Source organism: Eumetopias jubatus, unplaced genomic scaffold, assembly GCF_037043125.1.
Source record: "Eumetopias jubatus isolate StellerSeaLion01/CBP00866 unplaced genomic scaffold, mEumJub1_p1.0 scaffold_13, whole genome shotgun sequence".
In the NCBI taxonomy this organism is placed as follows: Eukaryota; Metazoa; Chordata; class Mammalia; order Carnivora; family Otariidae; genus Eumetopias; species Eumetopias jubatus.
In genome coordinates this window covers 28919496-28935655 of record NW_028274819.1, presented here as the reverse complement: position 1 = coordinate 28935655, position 16160 = coordinate 28919496, and the positions used below count along the sequence as shown (strand labels likewise).

Sequence of the window (16160 nt, the reverse complement as noted above, 5' to 3'; positions counted from 1 at the left end):
GAAAAATACCACTACTTGATATATTTTTAAAGGAAAAACTCCCATTTTTTCATCATCATTTGCTCAATTGTGAAACTTGTCAACATTGAACTTTAGAGACCATTTGATGGTCTTTTTCCACAAACCACGCTTTCCTGTGCTTTTAATGCCTTACAAAATTTTTGTGTACTTATAATATTAAGAGAATCAAATAGAAATGCACAAATATGTCTCTTTCATCTAACTTAGATCTTTAAAGCTTAGAGAGTTAACCCTACACAACAATTACAAAATCACTTCCCTCCTTTATTTCATTTTGGAGTATAATTTCGCAAACACCGAAGGAACATTCCCGTAGGATACCTGCAGACCCTGGCTGAAATGACAGCAAACTTCAGAGTTTCTACTTGAACCAGAGTGACTCTTCCTTCTACAACGAAAACCCTAGCCAATTCGGCATATCAGGTTGTTGGTTCTACATTTTGTCGATTTTTCAGAACTCCTTGTAAAAAGATTTGGCGCAGTGGTAAAGTTAAGTGGTGGGGGAAGAAATACTCCACATATAAAAGCAAATGAGTTTTTAAAGAATAGAAAATAATCTCTATGAGAAATTACTTCTAAATTATTCATTTGAAAATTAAACTTAGCTCTTGTTAACATTTCCGTAGAAACAGACATTTTAATTAAGCCAAATAAACAAAGAAAAAAAATCCCTAAAAGTAGGCACAATCATTTATCTATATACTCACAAATATATTGCTCTTTTCTGGTCATCGGTATTTTTTTTTTCTTGCTTTATTTGCTTCATTTCCTTTAACTTTATTCCCCTTTATTCATAGAGAGGTTTTCTGTCTAAGACTAAGTTGACTCTCTGCAGTGAAGTCACTTCAGCAGAGTTATTCTTTGGAGTTATGTCCTCATCCCTAATCTGTATCCCTCAGCTAGAGCGCTCGGTCTGGTGCTGCCCCATCCCTGCCCTAAGGCATGTAGAGAGAGGGCTCTTGCTTTGCCCAGTCTGTTCACCGAGCTCCCTTTGAAACTGGTGAGGAGGGAGGTCTATGGAGGGTGGAGATAGATGCACTGGGTGACTATTTGAAACCAGTGTAATTTGTAAATTTGCCATAAACTTTTGAGTGAGAGTTGGGCTGGGTGGTTTCCAGGTTTAGCATGCTTTCAGATATCAAAGGGAAAGTGGAAGGTTTCGTTTTTATTTTAGAGGGCTCTGATATGAAAGGTTTCTTTCTGAATTTTACCAAAATTTCAGTAATTGATCTATAGACTTAAAAGGTATTAAAATACTCTTGATAACATTGCCACGTTAACATGTTTATATGTATGTATCTAAACGGGCACGCACACACATACATAGTTGCACTTACCACGTAATAGTACTTAATACCACCTGAGTGTTCATTTAAGTTTGGAGCAAATAAAATGTACACCACCTAGGAGAGCGTACCTTTATCTGAACATGAAGAAGGAATCACTGCTGTAATTGATACTTTTTGTTCACTATGAAAAGTTTTTACACTGTTGGTGTAGAGAAAGCCACGTTTCATTTCGTCAAACCCAAAACATACTTCCTAACTGCCTTTGTATAAAAGCTAACACAACATGTCAAAAATAAGAGCATAACCCTCAATATACATTGAACTGGTGAAAGAAGTTAGGAACGGTTTGGCAAAGTTCATTTTTATATAATTTTCTTTTCATTCACATTCATACCAGGTAGACTCTGTCAAATACCTATAGTAAAGAAGAACTTGTTCATGCATGCAGAACAAAATAAAATAAGATTAAAAGCTCCAGGAAATCAGCCTACTTCAAAAAACCATTAAAGTGTGCCTATCCCTCAAGCTTTACAAATGTGTTAATTGTCGTGTTTCAGTCATGTAAATATGTTTCAGCATAAAGTAACCAAGATTTCCTGTTATAGAAGCACTCCGATCTGGGGGTGTGGGGGGAGGGGGGACGAAGGAGGACTAAATAACACACTGTAATGAAACCTGCCTTTGGGCAGCACATGCTTCAGTTCTGAATGCCCAGAAATACTTCGCAGACGCTCTAGGCTGCCTAGCAATGGGGATTTCTAATTCTGGCTAGCTTGACAAAGTAAATACAACTATTGAACATAAGGCAGCTCCTAATAAAAAACAACAATTCCCCCTTGTAAACACCTACATTTGGCCCCATTAAAAATTCTTTCTTCATCCCCAGGAACTCGCAGACCCTGCAGTGTGGGGGTCTCAAAGTAACTGAAGAGTGGTCGGGAGATTTAACGCTGTCAGGATGGTTTACATTGCCATTTCCACCGGGCACTTCATACCCCATCTCAGGGCTTGGTGGAGCAATGTTCTGCATACACTGTAGGGCATTATGCAAGCAAACACATTGGCCATTATGCTCTCAGGACTCCTTCACGGACAGCCAAAAGGAAATCAATATATTTTTTATATATGCTGTACTTATATACAGAAAAAAAAAAAAGATATGATTGCGAGTTTCCAAAATGAGTGTTCGTCAAAAGCTGCCAAATTTGAAAGTTATTTAGTGGACTGGCATTAATATGATAACTTAAGCAATTATCTGATTTCAGAATTCCCTGATTTCTGCTTGTTCGTATCTTAGAATTCATCTGTTCCATAAACTATCAGTCAGACCTCTGCCAGTCCCTAAATTGAATAGTGGATCTGCTGTAGTTCTAAAAATTTCTGGGATTTAGGGATCCACCTTGAGTTTACACACACATTGATCTGCTCACAGTTTACTGAGTTAGAGGCTTCAGGTGCTAGGAAGGAGGAACCATTAGTTTGAATTCTAGGTTACCTTTTGCCGCCTCCAGAATAGTTTCAAATGCTTTAAAAGAACAAAGGGGATAAAAGAGAAATTCTCATGTAATTAGTAGTTTGAATTTATTTCTAAAAGAAGTGTTGTTGTTGTTTTTCTTTCGGGTTCAGGATTCAGCTCTAAAACACTGTATGTTCTTAAAATATCTTACTACTGTTAAGCTACCTGAGGGCTAGTACCTAAAATGCTGCTCCGGAATGTTTCCTCACTTGCAGAGGGCAGAAGGGTGGCTTCCTGGACAGAGCAGGCTTGAAGAGCCTATCGAAATGACAGTCTGTATACGGGAAGATCCCCGTCTCCTTCCATTTCCTGCCATAGCAGCAGTAAGTAGGCCCTAGGGCTCAAGCATCTCTCAGCTTGGCCCTGCTGAAACTTAATTCAAATTCTACGCACTCTGGAGCTTATATGCTCCGGCCTGCATTGTGCGCTCCAGAGCCACACAAGCCTTGGGGTAAGCAGCAGTTGGAGACCAGTAAAAAGACTGCCAGAGGGAGAAGCCCTGTGCACCATTAAGGGAAGATGAATGGAAGGGAGTCAGTTGGGGCGATAGGGAGAGTCTCACTGAGGCAGTGGTTCACAAGCAGGGGGTTCCAGGGATGGCAGTGGCCGTGGATGACTCATCCATCCCGCCCCTTTATCCCAGAGAAGAAGCTAATGGGGGTGGTTTCAGGCATTTCTGCTGTCCAAGTTTAAGTAACAGTTTAAGCCACCTTATTCCATCTGTTACGTGGATGATTTTTTTTCAGTCCTACTCATGTTAGAACATTAGTGAGCATAAAATGTACCAAAGAACAAAGGAGAAACCAAAAGAAAAGAAAGGAAAAAGATACTGGCTTTCATTTGGAAGGTAAACCCATTGTAAGCAAAGTTCTTTAGGAGTAATCTAGTTTGTTCTCTGTTGATATATGAAATAAAAAAAAGGAAATTAACATGACTCCCCCACATCTTAAATGTCTGACAGTTCGGGGACATTGGGCCTGACACTTGGTGGTATGCTTATTACTATATTGTCCAAAAGATTCTGGCTCACATTTCAAGAAGATTAAACTCAGCAAACCAGCCCCACAAACAGTACTGCCAGAGTTTCTCCTCCACGAACACTTCACACAGGGTCCACCCACTCCAGCTAGAAGCTTCCTGTTGCTTGGCAGGAGATTGGGAACCGCCACGCCCCACAGGAGGCAGGTGGGAGTAGGCAGCTACTGTAGGTCACTTAGGAGATAGACTGTTTCTTCTGAATCAGAAGAACACAGGATCTAGAAGAGCAAGTGTACACCACCTTTTGGAAAATTCTGTCTTTAGTTGGATAGATCTGTCTGCAACTCTTGTTTTATATTATTAAAAATGTCTATGCGTGGTTTTATAAGGATATGGGTGAGATAGCCCTTGTATTCAGAGAAATAAATTTACATCACTCCTTTGCCACCCTTTGCTCTAAGAATTAAGGCCAAGTCACTTACAAACCCTACACAATCTGATAGCTACCTACCAAGCCAAATTTCTCATAGCCACTCCCTTGTTTGTTGACTGCTCCAGAAAGCTGACTTTTTTCCTGTCCTTCAAACGTGCCAAGCTTATTCCTGCCTTAATTCTTTGTATTTGATGACCTTTGCCTGGAAACTTCTTTCTCCGGGTCTTCATAGGTCCCTTCTCAAATTGAAAATCTTAGCTCAAATGTACTCTCGGGAAAGGCCTTCACCATATAAGGTGGTACCACCCCAGCCAATATCATATTGCCATGTGTTATTTCCTTAGAATCACCTCTCACTATCTGAAGTATCTTTGTTTGCTTTCCTATATGTTGGCTATCTCTCCTTGACTTATGTAGATGTCCAGGTATTGTCCCTTTCTGAAGTTGTAAAGTTCTTTGAAAGCAGGGATCTTGCCTGTCTTGTTCACTATTTTATCTCTAGTAGTTAGAAAAGTTCTGGCCCATAGAGTAATGAATAAGAATATGACTTTGAAGCCAGGCTGCCTGAGTTCAAATACCATTCCAGTATCCTGAAGTTGCAACATCACTTCTACTCGCTTCAGATTTGGTCACGTGATCCACAACTAGCTGACAGGAAAGCCTAGAAGTAAAGTTTTTATTCAGGATGGCTGCCTATTCAAGAGTTCTTCTACCAAAGGGAAAAGGGAGAGTAGGTATTAGAGGATAATCATCAGTCTCTGTCGTAGTCCACAACCCCTGGAACCCAAATATCCAGGCACAGCCTTCTTCCTGCACACATACTGCCTCTCCATGGGTGAGTGGAGAATCGTGCTGGTAGAAACCAGGAATTCTCCGCCCTTGCAGTGGAGGACTTCAGCCCAGTTTGCAATCCCCCGTTCTGCTCTCTGGAAGGAACTCCCTTGTCCGTTATCCTCCGTATCCTCTTAGGACGTCCTTCCTTGTCCATTCTCATTCATGGCTACGTGAAGTCACCATCAGAGAGTATGCTTTTGGGGGGCTGCACAGTTTTGATAGATCAGGTTTGGGGACCTAAGATTATTTTAGGGGTTGAATAATCGTAGACTTTTGACCAGGCTTATGGTTTCTTTGGCAGCACAATCCCAACAAGACTTTAGAAGGTTCCCAGTCCGTTCACTTCCCTTCAGTCCCACATGCAAGTAATCACAGCCAAAGAGTTGTCTGGACGTAGTTCTAGGATTCAGCTGCAGGGAGCCTATCCCATCAAGTCATTTTACGTAGAGGAAAGAGAGTTTATCCCAGAAAACTAGGGGGCTAGCGAAATAATTGGAAGGCCTGAAGGACGTTGCCACCAAACTGGCCTTCAGGGACACTGCTGCTTCCTCAGTCAGGAAGGTGAGGAATTGGGAGGCCGCCACTAGGGCTGTTCACTGGAAGCACACACCTCTGTGGCTGTGATTTTGGGGGTGTAGGTTCTTACTACTACCCCTGCAGTATTCCTTGAGCCCCCACGAAGCAAGTAACTGGGCCCTGAGACACTGGTCTGGCCTCCACTTCTGCACCTGCCTCTCAGCTCCCATGGAGCTGTTGACCAGCCACTGCAATACTGGTGCAGAGAAAACGAGGTCCCTGCAGTAGTGCTTGCAGATTGCAGGACTCAGAGCAGGGAGATAGATGCCTGCTGCTTCTCTCCCACCGACTGACCTAGTACCAATGCCCCTAACTCCAGAAGTGTCATTCACACCTTTCCCTCCTGCAGAGGTTGGACTGGATACTTGTCCACCACAACTGTTACCTTCGAAGGCTTGAGTCTTATTTTCTGGCCTCTCTGTTCTACCCACGTCCCTCTTACCTTGTTAGTAACTAGCTTGACTCCATCTAAAATAATCAACTTTAGGGGCGCCTGGGTGGCTCAGGCAATTAAACATCTTCCTTCCGCCCAGGTCGTAGTCTTGGAGTCCTGGGATGGGGCCCCGCATCGGTCTCCCTGCTCAGCAGGGAATCTGCTTCTCCCTCTCCCTCCTCCTCTGCCCTCCCCCACTCGTGCTCACTCACTCTCTCACACTCTCTCTCTGTCAAATAAATAAAATCTTTAAAAATAAATAATATAATCAGCTTGAGAGGGAAGGCAATACCCTTCGTGTGACTTTCATCTCAGAACTGACTCCCAATTTGTAGCCAGTCCCTTAATGAGGGTATTTCACCAAGGCTTAGGGGCACAGACACCTCCTGTGAAGGCTGCCCGCTTCAGTGTGCAGGGCAGAAACAGTTGGCCTTCTTCAATCCTCTGAGGCCCCAAGTTACCCAGCCTTTCACCGGTGTAGACTCTGGGCTGAAGGCACAGCACCTCCTTTAAGAGGCGTGGTCCCTTCTGACCCTTCTTCCAAATTCTCTAGCTCTAGCCTATGTTCCTTTCTCTTTTATAAATAACTTTGCTGAAAGTGACAAGAAGCAGCTACCACAACAATATCCTGAATTTCTCCAGTGCTTCACCTGCAGCCACTGATCAGGAGGTATATGGTATGCCTTCCAGTTTATCACAGTCATAGCCAGGGTGACCAGCCTTCCAATCTGCAATCTGACCTCACCGCCCACTTTCCAACCACTGAGCCATTTAAATCACAGAACTCAAGTGCTCCATTTTGCAGGTACCAAATTCTGCATAAACAGGACATAGGTTAGGCTGTTATTGCAGAGCTACAAAAATACAGTGGCTTAAATAATGGAGAAGTTCACATATGTCTCATTTTAAAGCCCAAGTTACTGACCCAGGGTCTTTGGGTGGCCAGGTGGTATCGGGAAACCCTTGACTAATTTTCTCATTTTGCTGTACCCCCTCCTCAATGCATAGCTTCCAACTGATGGTCTAGAATGGCTGCCTCAGCACCCACCCTCAAGTCCACATTCCAGCAAGTGGGAAGAGGGGAGTTAGGCTTACCACTAACATTTGTGGAGCCTAGAGCAATAAGGCAAATAAAGGACAATGTAATTATTAAATGCCTAAATATTCTAAAGTTATCGAGCCAAGAAACCACGAAATATGCATTATCTTCCTTTGTTCGCAAATACAGCTTTCTGGAAAGTCACGTTTAAATTTAGTATATGGGTTCCAGTCTAGAACTTGGAGACATAGGGAAAATTGGCCTACAGTCCACCCCCTTTCTCTTTCCACTCCTGTCTCCTTTCCACACACAGGCCCAAATGCTTGGGGACACCCAGCCTGCACATCCAACCTCCATCCACATGCCACACAAACAGCGGTCCCTTGGCTATTCCCGGGACTTCAGGGTGTGCATATAGACAACATAATACGCCCTTGGGACAGAACATGGGGAAGAAATCTGCACAGACTTTGTAGCCATTTGGACAGGGCGTTCTGAATTCTGAATACCCAGAGCATGTCCTATAAAGAAGAGGCACATCCTCTCTGCCCTGGAATTCCTCACCGCATGAGGAGGGGTGGATCAGGGCCCAGGATGGGGGGGCCCTCTCGCTGAGGTGAGGGAAAAAGGAAGTAAAAGGCACCTCCCCTTCTTCACAGATCTGACCCTAAACTTAACCATAGCACTTCTGCCCAAGATGAAGTGACCAGGACTTAGTCACTCAGCCTCATCTATTGGCAAGGGAAGTTGGGAAATGTGACCTTTATTCTGGGAGGCCACATGCCCCACTAATATTCAGAGATTCCTTTACTGTCTGCACAGGGAGAGAATAGATACTGAGAGTAAGCTAGCAATCTCTGCCACAGACACATGCCTTTTCACAAATCACACTTTTGTTTAGACAAGTGAGTTCTTCACAAGCTGCTTTCAGAGAGGTGAGCTTGGAGGCAAGACAATACTGTCAGATATAATTGACGGTCAAAATAATTGCACACCTGAGCATTTTTCAATGGGCAGCCAGTATGCAATATGCCAGCTCTGAAATTTTGTCTAATTTTCAGATCAATCAGGAAGAACCAAATGAATTGTTTTCAATTCAAATGATATAGTATAATTATGACATTCAATAAAACAATTTTAATCTTAAACCCTGAGAGTAGAATTGTGTTTTAAACAAAAACTAAAACTTAAAACCTGACCATGTTTGGCAGAATTTTTTGCAGAAATACTCAGCCACCACCAAATGTACACTTAATCCAAAAAGAGCAAAAATTGGTTCTGGCATTGTTTCTCCTGGCCTGCTCATATAGGAGAGTAACACAGAACTCACCAAAAATTAGGCAGATGCATCTTCCACTTTGCAAAATTTTAACCAGATATAGAATAATTGCAATATAATGTTACATTGTCATGATGTAATAATGATGGAATGAGTGTAACAATGTAAATATAATCATTACATAAGAGCATATATGACACTGATTTATTTTGTAAGTTGAAACAACACTCTAAAATCTTGTGAAGATGCCTGGGTGGCTCAGTCAGTTAAGCATCTGCCTTTGGCTCGGGTCATGATCCCGGGGTCTTGGGATCGAGCCCTACGTCAGACTCCCTGCTCGCGGGGAGCTTGCTTCTCCCTCTCCCTCTGCCTCTCCCCTGCTCATGCTCTCTCTCTCTCTCTGTATATCTCTGTCTCAAATGAATAAATAAAATCTTTAAAGAAACAAATAAGTAAATAAAATAAAAAATAAAATCTTGTGAAGAAATAATAGCAACACCATGATGCTGAATATACCAGGTCCCTCTGCCCTCCACCCTGCGCCAATGGAAGGAAGGCCATCTTTCCAGTAAGGGAAGGGAAATACCTCTTTTTACGTATAGAGCAAGAGGTACCCTGACCGCTGCCTTGGCCCCGCGCTCTGAGCTCGTTGAGGCATCAGGTGTGCGTTTCCTTGGTCAGAAAGCAAGATTGGAGCCTGCAGCAGTCATCAGAAGCTCACACACTGAGGGAATGTTCTGGCTCGTGATCGTTTTGCTCTGGCCCTTCTTGAAACTATAGCTGACTGCTGGTTGTCTCCCAATAGCCATTTGCTCCATCTTCCATAGGAATAGATTCGTTGAACATGTTTACACATTTCACAGCATTTCCCAGCCTCCCTTGTAGCCGGCCAGGTGCAGCCATGTCTAAGTTCTGGACATGAGTGGAAGTGATGTGTCCAGCTTCCAGATCTGCCTTGTTGGCCCCTGCTTCCCACCAGCTGAGAGAAAGCAAAAACAGTCTTGGAGCCAGAAGTGGAAGAAGCCCCTGTTGAGGATGGCAGACCAGTCCTCACAGCTCAGGATTGCCAACTTCTGGATTATAAAGTGGGAGAGAAATAAACTTCTACCTTTTTTAAGCCATTTATTGGAGGGGGCAGGAGTGTGTCTAGATTCCAGCTACTCAGCCTATATTCTACTTCATTCCCTAACATTCATAGCAGTGCCTCATAACCAGAATATGGCTTCAGAAATCAGCAAGTCATCTTCCATGCAAGGGCATCCCATGGCTCTTGAAAGAATCTGGAATGGAACGAGATGGCGTGTCTTTTGTTAATTTGTTTTTTCTCTTCGTCATGTAAAGAGGGGGAAATGCTTTTAAGACTCAAGTAGAGGGGCGCCTGGGTGGCTCAGTTGGTTAAGCGACTGCCTTCGGCTCAGGTCATGATCCTGGAGTCCCAGGATCGAGTCCCGCATCGGGCTCCCTGCTCAGCAGGGAGTCTGCTTCTCCCTCTGACCCTCTTCCCTCTCATGCTCTCTATCTCTCATTCTCTCTCTCTCAAATAAATAAAATCTTTAAAAAAAAAAAAAGACTCAAGTAGAGAAGCTTCATCTTCTGACATGTCCTTTATTCTTTTGTCAGCAGTGAAGACATGTGCAAACGACAGATTTTTAAAAGAAGGTGGACCCACGTTGCCTGTGCAGTACATCCATGCATATTTTCACTGGCCTAGAAGCTAGGCCTCTGACATGCCCCATTTTCGCTACGCGTTCCTAAGTATGGGGGAAACGGTTTAGACTTTTTAAATCTTTCCAGAAACCAGGACCGTGATCGCAGTTTCCTTTTTGGTTTCTTTACTGGGCCACAGTAGAGGGCAATGTACACTCAGTGCTCAGAAACCAGCGTAGTGACTGAGACTGGCTGGCTAAGTCTGATAGCCTGTTATTTTTGCTTATAATTATGTATAGTTTATTACATTTGTAGAATTGTTTCCTTGCCTTAATCAACTCACTTATTTTTATCTGGTTGAGCCATATGTATTTTTATAAGCCATCTCAACTTTTTTGGAGCAAGAAGAGGTATAAATAAATTAGTGTACTACTTGATACCTCAGAGGCTACTTATACATGTCATTTGATCCTGACAACAGTCTCATGAAGGGAGAATCACCCCCCAGTGATAGATGAGGACACGCTGAGACTCACACAGGAAAACTGATTTGTTCAACGTCACTGAGAGGGAGTGGCAGACGGACAGACATATCAGACTTTCACTGGCTGCATCTGTTAAGTGACCAGTGTAGAGCCTATATGTTCTAAGGTGTTTACAAGTTTTCATTTAAATTGGCTATGGGAGCACCTGGCTGGCCCAGTCGGTAGAGCATGAGTCTCTCGATCTCGGGGTTGTAAGTTTGAGCCCCACACCGAGTGTAGAGATTACTTAAAAATAAAATCTTAAAAAAAAAATAAAATAAAATGGCTGTGTTTTAAAGAACAGAAGAAAAATCTATTAGAAAGTATTTTGAAACATTAACACTGATTTCTGTGAATATGATTAATGCAAAGTGTGACTGTTCAGGAAATGTCAAAACATAAAAAGGATTAAAACAACTCTCCATCTGGGAAGGGTTAAAATGTACTACATCAAACAGAAAACAAACAGTGCCTGGTGGTTTGGTCTTGGCAAAATATGAAAAATATAAATTGATTGAACTTACTTTAATGGGTATTTACCTGCAATTTGTCTCAAATCCAGGTGTAATCTAGATTCATTATCTTGCCCCTTCTGTCTGGGAGCTGTGAGTGCTGAGCACGGGGCTGGCAGGCGGGGAGAAAGGAATTAGGAAGAGAAACTGTGGAGCCAGGAAATCCAATCTTGTGTGTCTATAGGACCCACTTAGTTGCTGACTCAAGAAGGAACAAAGAGACAGAGATGTAAGCAGAGGGGGAAGAATCTCAAAGTCTGGCTGGACTTGGTACCCCACGGAGCTGCGGAGCAAAGCACTCCTGCTGCTGTTGCTTTATTCTGACCCAGGGCTTCCTAGGGGCCTAAGGGTGCCTTTTGGCAGGAGCTCCCCTAATCTGCCAGAGTACTTTGGCAGCCCCGCTGTTTCCCACCTTGCAGCACCAGAGAGGAGAGACCCATTAATCCAGTGGGATCACTGCAAATCACCTAGGCCTCGGTGAGAAACTGGGAGTTGTCATGTCTTTCTCAAATCCTTTTGCCTACACAGAAAGCATCATTTTAGACAAGGCATTAATGGAAAAAATAGGCAGACAGCCAGAGATGCATCTCCTGCATTAGCCACACAGTCTCTTTCTCCCAGAATCTGGGAAAAGAAAATCAGGGGGGAAAAATTTCCACTCAAGATATAAGTTTTGGGTCCTCGCTCAAAACTCCAGGTACAAAATGAGAAAGGTGACGACCTTGATTTGGTTTCCAAGGTTGAAAATGGTATGGTATTTTTCTTAATAGTCTGATTTTTATTTAAACCATTACTCAGTGAAACCTCAAGGTCTAAAGTTGGTATGTCCCCCCAGCCTTGCAGCTTTGATCGAAAGGAGGTCACATGCTATGCAGAGTCTCTTACAGCATATTTTTTCAGAAGACAGATCTGGGGTACAGCAGCATCTGACCATTTACATGTCAAGTGTGTAAATGCTTTGGAAGCCTCAAAGGAAAAGTCCCTGACACACCTGGCAAGCCTGGAACCTGATCTCTCCTTCTTCCTCGCTGCTCACATTGCACTGACATGGTGCACAGGGGGAGGCTCAGAAAGGAAGAGAACAAAACCCACAGCTTGAGAATTTAGAGTGCAGAGTAAGCTCATTCAAGTAACGATCAACAGAGCCGGCAAAATCACTCACATAGTTCCAAGAGCCATCCTTGGGCTTTTTCAAAGGACATAAGTATGCAAACTAGCGTTTACCATGTAGCATTTGGTTAGAAGCATTTAACCATATCAACCAAAATTTTTGTGCTCAGAAGTTACACACGAATGATATTTGACTTTTCTTCAAACCCATTCAACCTGAAAGATTTCCAAGCATGTCACACGTCACATTTAGCTACTTTTGCTATGAAGGGCTTTCAGCCAACTGGCTCACGTTCATTGCCTAGAGAAGCAGAGGAAGAGAAATTTGTAGCAAATAGGTAAGCTCCTGAAATAAATTGTTTTATGCTGGTTCTGAACAGCTACACTAGCTTCCTCATTTAGATTATCCAAACAGTATGACCCTTCACCCGAACGCATCTTAAAGATGTATGTATCAGCTCCCCTGTTAAGCAAATCACCATCTCTACATGTCAGAATCAATTCATTATTTAACACCTCGCCCATCTCCATGAAGCTTTCTCCTCCCCTTCCCCCACCCGATTTCGGCTTTGTCTCTCCTTTCTTGCAGACATCACTTGGAGGGCTCACTCTGATGGTTACCACTGTGCTTGTCTTACTCATGCTCCTGGAATTAGAAGTAATGGGGAAGGTGCTCTGTTCACCTTGCTTTGAGTAGATTCTATGTATTTGTTGAGTCCAGTTGATTTCCTAAATAGTCTAATCACCATCTGACATAATCTTTATGAGGTCCCCACCAAAAGTATACACACACACGTTTTTTTATGGTGAATTTTCTTTGCATTTCAGATAACCTTCAGATCATGCATGTATCCTAGTTATTAGCAATAACTACAGGATCTTTAAGGAACATTAAAGTTCAAACATATAATTAAATATCTCTTTCCCTCCAGTTTCCTCCCATGAACACTGATAAGAGCTAACACTACAAAGACATTCATAACCTCAGACTTTAGAGTCATGCATGTCTTTTAGATTCTTGAGCCTTTCCTGCTTTCATTTCTGCCTGAAATACTTTCGGGGGTGGGGCGGGGAACCAGGCTATGAAGAAATGAAAGAAAAAAAATAAAACAAAGAAACAAGTATGTCTTTATTTGACTTTTTAAAAATCATTCAAGAAATAGACATTTAGTTATTTGATATATGACAGGTTGGGTGCTATGGATACAAATGAGTGTTACTATGTGGATATTACTATATGGATATGACAGTGTTTTCTTGACCTTTCTGACATCTTTGTTGGTCATAGGTCCATAATAGTGTCTTCCATCCTAGGTATATTTGCATTAAAAACTAAGTACCTGCAAACTGAAGTCAAAGAATATTGTCATAAATTTTTTTAAGGTTTTAAAATATTTTGATCCTCTGCACACAGCTTGTGTTTACACAGCACTGAAGAAGCCTTTTATCAGGAAAGAAACTCTCCAGAACATATGCTGATGGATCATAGTATTTTGACCAAAAAAAAAAAAGTGTTTCTACCTTTTTCATCTTTTTTTTTTTTTTTCATATCGTAGGGTGTTTTCCAGATGAAGGGTTTCAGATAGGTTATCTCCAGGTCAGTTCACTCCTGCAAGGCTTTGGCTAGTCATCAGGGGACACCCCCATCCTACCTCACTTATCTTTAGCGTCGCACCCCCACTCTGTGCCTCACGCAACAGACACGTTCCTTTGAGTTTGGATTTTTGTGAAAATTGTATAGGCTGGGGGCACTGTTGTTAAAAGGAATTTGATAGAGATCCTTTTGAGAACCAAAAAAGTTCTTTTGAAATATGAATATTTCTCCCTAATTAAAGTAACTGTTGTGCACTTATGGTCAGTTCGTGCATCTGCTTGAATCAGCCTCCTTGAATCTGCAGAAAAACAGTTAAGATGGGGGAGATGTTCAGAGCTACACTATACTTTTGAAAACATGACCGACGTTATGCATAGAAACAAACTCACCAAGACCTGAAACAGATGTCATAGCTGACTTATCTGAGGATATAAAAAATTTTGATCCTATGACTGGTATCTTTTTTTTTCATTATGTCAATATTTCTACAAAAAAATGTAAGTTCCTAAAGAAAGTATAGCCTTGAAATAGAATCATCAGGTCAACTTAATAAAAGGGAAGCAAGCATTTGGAGGAATCCATAATTGCTGAAAAGCTACATTCAATTTAAAAATAGCATTTTGGAGCCCTGGCAAAAACAAAGCCAAGCCAACAAACAACCCCGCCATTATTACAATAGTGTTCTTTCTCAAGTATGCCTTTATTTGTGTGCATTTACATATTTTCATTTTGACCTAAAGAGGAGAAATCTTAATGTGTTTAGGTTTGGACTCTGGAAACATTCCACTAAGATCCCTGGTCCAGTGTCTGCGATGGCTAGCATTTGTAAACCCTAGTAGGAAGAAGATGTGATTATCTTGGGTCTCGGTCTGAAGAACTGTTTTAGCAGGAATTTCATCTGCAAGACTAAATGCTGATCAACAGAGCATAATATTGTATTCTGAAGTGTGCTAGCTAAAGCAAAATTATTTTTTTTCTTCTTTCTTTCCTTCCGAAATCTTCTGCCACAGCGACTGCATTTGCCTCCAGACTTGTCAGACACAGTGAGCCGCTCAAGCAAACAGGATCTGGCAGAATCCTCCAAGCTGCTGGGCCCAGGCTGTGGCATGATGGCCGGAGGCAAGCAGCACCTGGACTTCTAGCGGTTCCTCCTTAGTCGTTGCATGCAGAATTATATGACACCCTAATTATGATTGCTAATAGCTTCTGTAAATATTTTTCTTAACGATTTGACCCTCCAATCCTTGAAGAACAGTTAGGATTGCAAAATGAGGCCACTGCTCTTCATTTTCCTTACCCAACTTTTTATGCAGAAAGAGTACAGCAAAACTACTTTCATTTTAAAATTTTGTTTTCTGCTCTATTTAGAGAAAGCAGGTAATTTTATTTTTGAATAAAATGTCAGAAACTCAAAGTGCCTCACAATGGTCATTAGTATACCTATATTAAGGCACTTAGTCCATGTTAAGTGCATATTACAGCAGGTAGCATATAAAACAGTATAAAATTCATAATTGCATATGAAAAACATTTTCTCTTTATTTCTGAAAAAGTCACTTGCCACCAAAAAATGCTAAGGTGTTTTTTAAAAATGAAAAATTCATTTGCTAATATATGTGAAGACTATAATAAAATGAATTTGCATTTATGCATCCTGTTATTAAATTGATGAACACAAGATAATATTTCGGGATTAAGAGTCCATTAAAGATCAGTAGTCTACCATAGTAGTTAATAAATCTAAAGGACTTGAGTGACAGAAAGCATAGAAAAAGAAGTTGATGGTCTTCTGTTTAGTAATCCTAAACAATTGAAGTCAGCACTATGAAATTACGTCAGCAGACATAATTCAGGATTGAAATTCAAGCTGACAGCTACATTAACACTAGGAGAAAGCATGTATTTGAAGCTTGGTGAGAGATTTTTACAGAACATAGGTCTGAGACAAAGTAGCAAACTGAAACTAAGATTTCCATTGCATCAGGTAAGCCCTTTGTGAATCAAGAACGCTGGTTGGGTATGCACATTTATAACCATATAGACATGTATTTGGGGGGTAGTTAGCACATCGAACCAGTTTTCATATAAAACACTAGGTTTTTGAATCACAGTTCCATATTCTCAAAGCTTTTGACAAATAGGCAAAAAGTGAAGGTTAGAAAATAACTTGCATTTAAGTAAAGAATTTCAATTTTTAAAAAGCTGCTTAACATCCATTAGGAGAAACTGAATTTCTAAAATGCATCTTCAGTGATGTTAGAATAAATTTTGAAGCAGTTATAACTAGCATTTTTAAGCAGTTTGCTTGTAATACACCACAAATTATACTTTATTTTTTCTTGACAACATTGTAGAAAACAAAGACTAGGTTTTTA

General features: G+C 41.5%; 1 protein-coding gene across 1 annotated transcript in view; it reads left to right on the top strand.

Moving 5' to 3' along the window:
- The window catches only part of ELP4 (elongator acetyltransferase complex subunit 4), a 244084-nt gene extending 228885 nt beyond the window's left edge, over nt 1-15199 (top strand). Inside the window, exon 10 of the mRNA XM_028087751.2 lies at nt 14796-15199. Within this exon, the coding sequence (XP_027943552.1) occupies nt 14796-14927 (132 nt within the window). The 3' untranslated portion in view covers nt 14928-15199. The remainder of the gene's footprint in view (nt 1-14795) is intronic.
- The last annotated feature ends 961 nt before the right edge of the window (nt 15200-16160 follow it).